The sequence below is a fragment of the Varanus komodoensis genome, unplaced genomic scaffold (assembly GCF_004798865.1).
Source record: "Varanus komodoensis strain SLA01 unplaced genomic scaffold, ASM479886v1 scaffold3, whole genome shotgun sequence".
In the NCBI taxonomy this organism is placed as follows: Eukaryota; Metazoa; Chordata; class Lepidosauria; order Squamata; family Varanidae; genus Varanus; species Varanus komodoensis.
This window is the reverse complement of record NW_025335761.1, coordinates 55,104,275-55,115,848: the sequence shown is the minus strand read 5'-3', so window position 1 is coordinate 55,115,848 and position 11,574 is coordinate 55,104,275. Positions and strand designations below refer to the sequence as shown.

At 44.6% G+C, this 11,574-nt stretch overlaps 1 protein-coding gene across 2 annotated transcripts in view; it reads right to left on the bottom strand.

The window, feature by feature from the left end:
* Window positions 1-767: 767 nt before the first annotated feature.
* The window catches only part of KIF26A (kinesin family member 26A), a 31,226-nt gene continuing 20,419 nt past the window's right edge, over window positions 768-11,574 (bottom strand). For both annotated transcript variants that reach the window (XM_044436958.1, XM_044436959.1), the window contains 4 exons: window positions 9,934-10,124; window positions 9,430-9,450; window positions 8,190-8,340; window positions 768-3,498 (listed from right to left, as the gene is read on the bottom strand). In XM_044436958.1, the coding sequence (XP_044292893.1) occupies window positions 3,320-3,498; window positions 8,190-8,340; window positions 9,430-9,450; window positions 9,934-10,124 (542 nt within the window). In that variant the 3' untranslated portion in view covers window positions 768-3,319. The remainder of the gene's footprint in view (window positions 3,499-8,189; window positions 8,341-9,429; window positions 9,451-9,933; window positions 10,125-11,574) is intronic.

Here is an 11,574-nt window from a genome sequence, read left to right as displayed (position 1 = left end):
ATGTACAGTTCTTCATTATAAACTCACTTAAATCACAGTGCCAGCACAACGACAGGGATAAAATGCAGTGGCTTCTGTCAGATTTCATTGGCAATGAGCACCATTACATTATAGAAAAGGGATTAGGCAAAGGATTAATTTTTTAAAAAATGCGGTGAACAACGGTAGCCATGCCTGCATTTGTCCACCCAAATCCCATCATAACATGCCTCTAAACCTGAGAAGGATGCTGTGAGCAGCAGTGGGCCCAGGTAAATGCCAAACCTGTTTGCAACTCTTTCCATTACAGGATGTCCTCTGGATGATGGGGCAGGTGGAGAGCAGGACCACAGGGCCCCAAGTGCACCATTTAATCTACCAGCTTTGCCTTCATCCATTGCTGACATGCAGCCCTCAAAAGACAAGGGGCGGGCAGTTTCCCTCCATTGCCTACGTCTTTTTGCACTCTTGCAAAGCATGTTCCCAAATTCCTGATGGGTTTGTAGTTGAACAGTTTGACTACTGCACAATCCCTCATTTCAGATGCTTCTAATTCTCAGAGTATACACAGGTATCTACCAGGATGAGCTGCACACAATTTAGACTGCTCAGTATAAGGGGGACAAGAACGAATGGCCCATTCCACATTGCTAGTACAGGACAAAACCAGCCCCCCTCAATGAAATCAGGAGACATGAGAACAATAGATGTATCTTTTTATTCACATGGAAAAGCTGAAGCGAGTTATTACTGTGTACATTTATACAAAGGATTTGGGGGGAAAAACCCAATCCCATACAAAGCAAGATGATCAGAAAATATGGTTCCTTATGAAATGTGATCATTACATACACTATCAAACCTTTGCAAAAGTCATTTTGTTTGGCAACAATTTATCTAACAGTCTCCACCTGAAAAGTGGTGTTCTTAGAAAAAGAAAAAGAAAACGCACAAGATTCATGCAGCATGTATAGAAACAATCCTGAGAGTTTGCCTTCCTTAGAAAAACTGTAAAAAGATATATTTGTCTTTCAAAGTTCATAAAATGCAAATGCTATATTTATTGTCAAAACTATACAAAAATATGGACCTAACTTAATATTTACCAAGAAAAGAAAACTTTTTACCCCACTTCCTTGTGATTTTGGTAGTAAACACAGGATTGGGTTCAGACTTGGTCACACTTAAGGGCAACACTGTTGAATCTAACAAGATCAATTTCGATAGTTCTACTCTAAATATGACTAGTCTGAATCCAGTCCATTAATTTTAATTCCTGCACTCAGAAGAAAGAGAAAAAAGCCACAGTGTTGTATACAGACTTCCTCAGGTTAGATTAAGGCAGGGGTCAGCAACTTGAATTCCTGTGGGCCACACCCAACTCAAGCAAGGCTTCTCTCCCCAGGTTGTGCAGCCGTGAGGCAGCTCAGACCAAGAAGTAGCGTGGTCATCTCTGGGTTATTCAGTCGCAAGTCTTTTGTGCATTGGGGGGAGGGGGGAGGACGGGGAGCTGGTCTATGGTACCAGCCTGGAGGTTAAGAAATACAAGAAAAGGGGGTCACTAATGAATGAGGTCAATTGTCTGAGTTGGGGTCAAGTTACAATTATGCATACAAAACTGCATGAAAAAACCATCTTAGCTTTTTCTTCTCGTCAAGGCTATGAAAAGGCTAAATCTCAAATATGAGCTTGAGCTGGAATGCAATTCTTGGGACATTTCTGCAGTTTTCCAAATGTGCATTCATGTTTACGGGTGCATATTTGCATAAATTCCCTCCAGAATCCACACTTTCACCCATGGAGGAAAGCGAGCATTTTAGGTTGGGGAAAATGCACACTTGGAAAAATCAAGGTGCTCACACTCAAGTGGCAACAGTGAGCTTCAGAGGAAAATTTGCAGAACCTCAACTCATGTTCATCCAGCCTATGTCAAAACCAAATTCCAGCCAAAACAGTAGTAAGGGGGATGCTCGATTTAAGCAGCAGGTGGGAAACAGGTCAAGTTTAATTGCTTCATTGTCAAAAAACATGACTCCAAAAATATTTTTTGACTGGATGAAGCAGCTGCAGGGATGTTAACACAGGCAGTTGTGCATCACAATCCAAAGGTTGGTCCTTCGTTGCCAACACTCGCTGCTTACTCTTGGTAACTCCTCTGGAGTCTGTCGACTAATGTGTGACCCCAACTGGACCTCTCTGGAGTAAGCAGAATGTGGCCCATGGAAGTAGCTAAGTGGTTAATATATCAATTAGGACTATCGCTTGATTAAAGGAATCCCATCAATCGTATGTATTTTAGCCCATTAATCAATCAAACAATTACAGGATGAAACTGTATACATTTGCATACAAAGAAACAACAGTTCTGGAAAAAAGCATACTTCTTGTTGTAAAATTACTCACACAGACTGCAGCAAGCACCATCTAGAAGAGGCCGTCCTGTGTGGGTAAGAGACAAAACCCATAAATGCATCTTCTTGATGGCGCCTGCCAATCTCTGGTTTTGTTAAGTACTCCTATTAAAAACACGTTTAAACAACATTTTAAAAATCTGCTGTTCGGTTAATCAAGAGGCACCTTTCTAATTAATCATAAGGATTTTTAATCGACTAATCAAGCTGATTAATCGACCAATTATTTCAGCCCTAATATTTGTATAGAAAACATGGGAAAAAAGCATGTTCACCATGATCTGAAAAAGGAAGAGTACAAAAACTGAATACAAACCAAGCATTCTGAAATTTCATAATACACCTTTCCAATAGATAAATGTTCATAAAAATATTTCAAATCCTAAACCATGAAAAAGCAATTATAATACAATTTAATTTTTTATTTTTGTTGTTCTGCTACGTAAACCAGCTTTTCCATGAAAGAAGGAGGCAAATTCAGGTATGAAAACATAATTTACTTATTGCTTTTGCTACAATTTTTGATTTTTACATATAGTCATAAATTACACTATACAGTATAAAATATTTCATAGGAATACATTTTACGGTCTGTTTAGGTTTGCTGGTTTTAATTCTAGCAACAAATACAAAATCAAGAAAACAAGTCACAAATGAATGGTAAAGGCACTTCCACTTTTCAAAAAGAGTTGGTTCTTAATAGATTTTTTTCTTCTGCTTTCCTCTTTTAGAAACCAGGGTGATCTTTGTACAATTCCTAGGTTGCTGAGGCACCATAAATGGTTAGAACATTCTAATTCCTCGACAGTTTCAGGCTTTGTTAACATTCTTCATCACATTAAGTCTTCATGCTTCTGCTTTCTAATACACATAATTGCCCTCCATCTTTTGAAAGTTTGGCTCCTTCTCAAGTCCCTTTGCAATCACCTTCAAACTTCCACTTCCCGTGCTCCATCCAGGGTGTCGCAAACCACTCCAATATCAAAGCAGGTGACTATCATGACACGCGACTTGCACAGATTCACACACTGCTCCAGTTCATCGGTCACCTGCTCCAATGCCTCCAGATAATCTTGCGACTCCTTATCAAGTTCTGGGTCAACCTCAACTGTAAGCAGAACAAAATCAAGAGAAGTCACTCAATAGCTAAACAGCACTCTCCCGGAATCAAAACTGTCCACACTGCTTTCCCAGGGAACGGCGGCCTACAAGTAAATACGTGAGACGGGCCACAGGCGTAGCTCAGCCAAGGATGGCATGCCTGGCACACGAGTTTGCAGGTGGTTTGCAGGTGGCCCCCTTGGTCTCCTGTGATGAGATGCTCCACCCCTTCAGCATGCATCACAGGTAGGCATGGGACTTCTGCCAGGAGGAGGCACAGCTATACTGGCAACAAACCCAGCCTACATTGTGTATCAAAAGGATGGCCACACCGCCGGGATATGATCTTTGCTCCGCAGTTGCTGATTTTCTTTGCTTGATGACTGTTATTATATTAGCAAGTGCGCAGCTGTGGAAAACCTCTCCACTTCTGACAAAGGCCTCATTAATTAATTAATTAATTAATTAAAACATTTCTATGCCGCCCCATTCGCCGAAGCCTCGGGGCAGCTCACAACATAAAGTTAAAATACAAAAAATAACAATATAAAATAAGTCGCCCTGGCCAGATTCAGTGATTCATCTGCAGTTATCCCCTGTGCCTTTCCACTCAAACGGATGGCGTATGTTAGCATGCCGTGTTGTGTGGAATTCCGCCTGTGCTGCGTATAAAGAGTCGGCCAGTTGCTGGTGGAGTCATCATGCATTGGAAAAGAAGAAAGAGGAACAAGCAGGGGCCAAACCCTTTGAAGATCCTTCAAAGCGGCTGAGCAAGGTGTCTCACGCTGAGTGTGAGACTCAATCTGTGTTGGAAGAGACAGAAGGGTTTTCAGTAGAGGAAGGGCAGCGGATATGGGACCCAGTCCTTGACCTCGTAAGGAGACATCAGGAGACAAGCTGCTTGGCCAGAGAGACTCCACTGTTTGTGCCATCTTGCTTTTTGACAGCGAGAGCCCTGCGAGGGTGTAGCCAGCAGCCTTATGGAAAGGGAGGGAATGCAAGGAAGTTTCCAGTTTGGATTCAACTCTTTACATAGGCAGAGGCTTCTCCTTCCAGCTCTGGAAAAAGGCTACTTAGGGTCAACTGTGGAGTTACAATGAAAGAACTGCATTTCAAAGGATTGTCTTGAGTTCCTGGAACTGGGAGGAAGGTGGGAAAGGAATAGCTCCCAACACAGGAACCAACCATTGACTGAACAATGAGGCATCCATGCAAATAAATGCCTCTCTGGGGCTCGTCACATGAGGCTTTTAGCTGAGGGGGAAAAACAGACAGTTCTCACACGGAGGGATGTGAGAAGGTCCTCCGTGCTTCTTAGCTTGTCGCAAAATGATTGAGAGAGAGAGCGAGCAGTTTGCTATGAGGTGCTCGGGTACGATAGCACCTCATCATAAAACAGGGTGCTAAATATCTTTCATCCGGAGGGTGGAATTCACTGCATAGCAGCTCTCAGGAACTGCATGCCAGTATCGGGTGGGCCTGACAGCAAAAGGAGCAAGGCCAAAAATACGAGCATATTTTCATTTAAAGCACTTAATGCCGTGCAACGAAGCTTTGGGAGAGGCATTTTGAACTTCTCGCTTGGTTAAAAAATGCAAAAAGCCAAGAAACCCCCAAAAGATCTGTAATTAGGGAAAACAGGTGCAGCTATCAGAAGAACCCTGAAAGGCAGAATTGTGTTGGGAATGAGAGGTGGGTTGCTTTGGGTGTTTGCTTCTCAAGGGCTGCTGGATCTCAGAAGAACGTGAAGCAGAATTGTGTGTGTGTGTGGGGGGGAGAGCTGGGAATGTGGGTCATCCTGAGACACGGAGGGAGGCGGAGATGCTTCTCTCAAGGCCAGACTCCCCAGGGATACAGGCAGTCCCTGGGGAAAACCAAGATGTACAGCCAGCAGCAGGAGACTCAGAGCAGGGCAGTTCTCATTCTCAGGCAACATGGCATCAGCAGAAAAGGGTGTGCTCATTTTCAGAAGGCTGCTTCCAAAGGAATGGGGCCCAGGCATGCTCATAAGGAGAGTTCCTGGAGGTGAATAAGACACTGGGTTCAACTGCTCTGTGCATGCTCAGAGGGTGCTTTGTGCTTTTTGGCCATCATAGGACGCCTTGCAAGGAAAATTGTCTGTGGCTTTTGAATGTGTGGAGGGGGAACCCTGGCTCTGGACAGACTTGGACATTACGCAGTCTGGATTTGGACATGAGCTTCTGGACCCATATTATCAAGAGCTGAAAAAGCAAAATGAGATTACAGAGAGCTCCAAAGAAAATGCAACATAATGGCATCTGCGGCCGAATGTGGAACCCCACCCTCACTTTACACAGGCCCTGACAGGATTCAAGCTGATGGTGACTGACCAGGAAAGTGAACTTTGGATTGTGATGGATTCCTCAAATGAAATCAGCGCAGTGAATGGCAGTCGTGGAAAGGTAAATTCAATACTCAGGATCATTAGGAAAGAAATAAATGTCATAAATATCTTTCTAAGAATCTGTGGTGCAACCACACTTGAAATACAGTGTTCATTCTGCTCACTGGATCCTGAAAAGGAGACTGTTGAGCTGGAAATGGTGCAGTAAAGGGTGGCCCAACAGACCAGGTGGCTGGAGCGACACCCCTACGAGGAATGGTCTGACCCCCCTCTTTGCAACTTTGTCAAATTTGGGAGGGCTATGGGAGGCTGAAGTGAAGTGAAGTGAAGTGAAGTGAAGTGAAGTGAAGTGAAGTGAAGTGAAGTGAAGTGAAGGCAGGTGGGGAGGCTAATGTCTGGATAGCAAAACTTCAGGAGTGGAGTCACTGTCCTCTCATTACAAGGGAGCTGAATGGTCTGCTTTTCTCTGTTTCAAAGCTCCCCTGCAGCTCAGGCCAGGCTGCTCTGTACGCTATGGCCACGGACCTGTGAAGTCACCACAGGATGGGAAAAAGATGGCTGCCAGTCATTGGCAACCTCATCCTCACTGCCCGGGACAGCAATGCCACTGATATTTCCTTTGCTGAGAGCTCCTGGCGCCATTTTAAAGCCGCAGGCAGAAGGCCAGCTTCACACATTACACTAAAAATGGCCTGCCACCAAAAATGGCAGCCCATGTCAAGTCCTGCCAACGGAATTAGCCCCATTAGATCACGCTGATATCACCGTTTGACTCCCACTCCCAACAGCAGCAGCCGAAGAACCTAAAAAAATGAGAAAACCCACCCTAGCTTTTCCACCCGCCCCAACACTCCATTCACATGCCAACAGGCCAGCTGCCTCCAGGATCCCTCAAGCAGGATGGGGACAAGAGCTCCACCTGTCCATTCCTCAGCAATTGGTGCACACAAGTATGGTGGGGGGGATGTTCCCCGATGTTCATTGTCTGACTTCTGTCTGAGAGACAGGCAGCACCAGCAAAAGTCATTAAAAACCCTCTTTATTGCAGGTGGGCCACAGCAATGCAGAGTGAGCCCACCCAGCAGGGATCAGCTCTCCTTCATTCATCCAACATATCCCACATATATGTTATATTTGGCAATGACGGAGAATATCATAACAAGATGCATTTCTAAATAAAGGCAGGATACATCTGTTACTGGCAAGCATCATAAGAAGGAAAATAGTCACTTTTGTACAGGGTTCTCTTGACTTGCATGTCTTTCCTTGGTGTCAAAACATTTACTTCCAGGCTAATTTTTGCAAATTATGACCTTCTTGATAAAGGTTTGTTTTATATTTTGGACCTTCTTGTGTCCCTCTGACAGAATACTAAGTAAGTGACCCCTGTTCTTATAATTGGGGGGGGGGTATATTCTTCACAAGCAGGTCACCTTGGATAACAGAGGTAGCACATGGGCAGCAAAGCCATCAGCCATCCATACCTTCCTCCTCCATGAATGTGTGCAGTCCCCTGTTAGAGCCATCCAATTCAGTGGCCCTCACTACTTCCTGCAGCAGTGAATTCCACAGCTTAACTAGCCATGGGGTAGCAGTGGGGCAAGGAAATGCAAAATAGGGAAATGAGATAGGTGAGCCCACATTAAGCACAGCATCTCATTTCACTCTGAGCAGAAAGCAAAGAATTTCATAGTTTTAACAAAGTGGACAGTAGAATGAACAAGCCCACTGTGCACAAGGAAGGAACTCTATAGAAAAGGAAGAACATCCAAGGGGAATTCTTTTGAGTGGCACCAAAGCACAGAGCAGACCACTAAAAGCATATCCAATGGGCCCAAATACTTATTTTTCTGGATTAAGACACGGGCAATACTTTTGCACAGCCTTCCATAGCCAGCCTTTGACCATATAAAATCAAAAGATAGTTAGAAAGGAAAGTGGACTAGAACAAAGGCATAGATGAATTATGAAAGGAGACACACCCAAGCCAACTAATTCTATTTTTGCCCACCTCAACAATTCAGGCTCAAACCCAATATTTTAGATGCCAGAAGGTAATAGGAACATTTTTTGCACACCTATTTTTTCCTGCATCGGGGACCTCGGGGAAATATCTGGTGCAACACGAGGACTAGTAGAAATTGCACAGCAGTAGCATAAGATATCTCTAAGCACAACACCAAAACACGTTGGCATTTCCCTGAAAACCTATCGCACCAGCTAATACACGACTGGCATTGCACTAGAGCTCGCTCGCACCAGTGCAATGCAATTGCAATTAGTGCTAACCGTGCACTAAATGCCGTTGGTGGTTATCCGCTAAAAATACTTACATTCCCCCTGCCACTTGCTTGGATCCAGCATCAACCTGCACTTTGTTTCTTCCAACTCATCCTTCAAGAGCTCGTGCTTTGCCTTCACTTCTTTAATCCGCTGGTGGCGCCTCTCCAGAATTTTCAGCTTGGTATTAAAATATATCAGGCCCTTTGAAGAGATGAGAATTGCCGAGCTGTGATCCTTGCTAGCCATATGCCTGCTCCTTCCTCTGCCCCCAAATCTTACGGCCCTCATCATTCAGCGTCGACTACTGGTGTACAGCACAAACATGCCACATTAAACAGCAGAAGGGCTCTCTCCCACCCGGCTCCCTTTGCTGGAAGTGGACTTTCATGGATGCTAATCTAATAAAAGCGACATGCTATGAGCATTTAAGACATTTTATTGCCATTCCCTGAGTTAATGTACTTCCCTCCGATACTCCTAAATTACAACCATATGTACAGAAATTGCTTTCTCTCCGCAGTGCAAAGAGTAAATATAATTTAGTTAGGAAAACCAAAATGGCAAAATCTGTAGGCAGAACTAGAGATTTTCAACCCTGAATTTGACTTGCACACAAAGGGGAAGTTGGAAGGGCATTTAGAAGGGAAAAAGTAGACGGGGTACATAAATGCTTTCCCATGTCCTTTTTCTCCTCTGCAAGCCCGGTGCCCAAACACCTTTCACCATTTGATCAGGAAAGGAAGGTTCAGAGTAGCAGCAGAAAAGGGCTGCCGAGAAGAAGCAAAGGGGACGGGAAGGGTTATGCACTATCACCCCTATTTGGGTCCTCCAATAAATGCTCCATTGCAACTCTATTTATTATATGTATCTACAAATGCATTGATTCATTTATTTGATGAATAAGTCTCCCAAAACCAAGGCTCTCAGGGCCATGTGCATATATACAAAGTAAAAAATGGTAATATAAATAGATGCCAATTAAATGCAATCAAAATTAAATGCAGCAGCAAAGCACAATTTATGATCACGGATTCCAAAACGTATTATAATAAAGAAACAAATCATGAAAGATCTAAGATATCCACAGAGATAAAAGCGCACCTGGGCAATGCATCCATGGCCTGTAATACAAGGTCTTTTATGCACATTCTTCTTGCCCACAGCTTCTGCTATGCACAGGCCCTCCCCTGGAACTGTCCCCTCACCGCTTTGCACAACAGACACAAATGTGGTGGCAGGAATGAAAGCTCTTTGCTGCCTGGTAAAAGCAGATCCAAAGACTCGACTTACCTTTTCAACATCCTGGAAAGGCTGTCACAAAAGAAACAAGGAGACAAGTTATTAAAAAGAAATGGGAGCAAACTAATTCCTGTCAGCAACTCAGAATTAACTGGATTGTTTGGCCAATTACAAGTAAATTAAATTCACAACATCTTGAATTTAACAGAATTCTAACCGGGATACTTTATGCCATTTACATAAAGAGTTAATTACCCTTTAGTGAAGAAAGGGCCATAAAGTTTCATCAGGCAGGCAATGATTATAAAACCTTCTCGTAACATATTAACTGATATTCTCCACTCACTCCATCAGCTACGTTAAACACAATTAATGGCAGGCAGCAATTACTTTCAATGGGTGAGGCACCCCCATGTAGAAAATGCAAAAATGGGGTAACAAACAGCATTTGCAGTTCCCACTAAAGGCACACGCTCAAGACAGAACAACGATCCTGCCTTGTCTGTGGTGCGTGTGACGCAGATTGTCTAGTGTTGTGATAAAATATGTGCTGACCTCAGTCTCCTCTTGTCTGTGTCGCTGAAGTCGTTCCACATCATCAATCTCATAAACTTTGATTTCAAATGGCTCCTTCAAAGTGCCTGGCAAGGGTGGTAGATCGACCCACTGACCAGCAGTACTCTGCTTTCTCCCCAGGGATGCAGAATCAGGAAGAGGAGCTGGGATCAGCCGACGGCGCTGGAAACCTGCGATGGAACCGAACAAGAAGTCATGTATCTTCATCTGGCAGATGCTATTTTGGGATGAACTGAAAGAAGTATCACTCCCAAATCACGAGAGGTAGTAGCTCCCCTGTACTCCTCACTAGTCAGACATCACCTGGAATACTGTGTCCAGTTCTGGGCACCAAGATTTAAGAAAGATGCAGGAAAATTAGAAAGGGTCCAGAGGAGGGCAGCAAAAATGATCAGGGTTTGGAAACTCTGCCCTATGAGGAGAGACCGAGAGAACTGGGCACACTCAGGCTTGAGAAGAGAAGACTGAGGGGGGACATGAAATCCCCCTATAAGCACCTCAAAGGCTGTCACAAAGAGGAAGGTCAAGATCTCTTCTCGCTGATGCCAGAGAGTAGGACAGAGAATAATCAAGTGAAGCTGCAACAAGCCAAATTCAGGCTAGATTTCAGAAAAAGCTCCCTCCACTGAGCAATACAACAGTGGAACCAGCTGCCTGGAGAGGTGGTGGGCTCTCCCACACTGGAGACGTTCAAGAAGAACCTGGACAGCCACCCGAGTGCAATGGTGTAAATGGGTGTCCTGCAACAGCAGGGGGTTGGACCCGATGGCCTTCTGGGCCCCTTCCAACTCTACTATTCTATGAGTCAATGTGCCAGTCCAGGCTATGCATGTACTTCTCTGCAGGGCCTGCCGGTTTACTTTGTGTAACATTCACATGCACATCTATGGGAACAGCCAGTTGCCAACATTCACTGAATTCGGTCAACTTAGCATGGCCAAAACACAGAACCCTGGATGGGGCTGAGCAGTCTGGAAACCCACCTCAGAGCAGCGGCTGGCCAATGCAGGACCAGCGACCCAGCAATTTCTCCTCCCTAGGCCACCCTGCCGATACCGCACATTTCCATGCCCACATCGCATGAAGGATCCACTTGGTCACTTGCAGTGCAATGACATCACGGCGCACGCTTTGTCTTCCTCGGCGGAATGCGAGAGGCATGTGACATGGCAGTGCCACAGCATGAAAGGGGAATCTTGTTTCTCCAAAACCTGTGCCAATAACTATTCCTGAGGGACCTGACTGTTAGTGAAGAACCGTCTACACTGTTCTTCTTTATGTACCTTTATCAAGTCCTCGTCTTACTGTGCAAACCTACATATAACCTCCACTCTGTTCCCTAATCCAGGGCAGGCGATCAGCCTAATATTAAAGCTCTTTGCAAGCCATTTAATTCAGGAAGATTTGTCTCCTCCTCGGCAGCCTGCCGGGAGGAGAGGGTGAAAGCGAAGAGGATGTCAGAAAGCAGGGAGAAGCGCAAGCGAGAGAAAAGGTTCTGGCAGACAGAAGGAGGGCTGGCAGGAAGGGAAAGTAAAAGAAAGGAGAAAAGTGTTCCACTGTCCACATCTGGCTCTGTGCTCACCCACCATCAGCATGCGGTGCGTTAAATTCCTGAGCAAA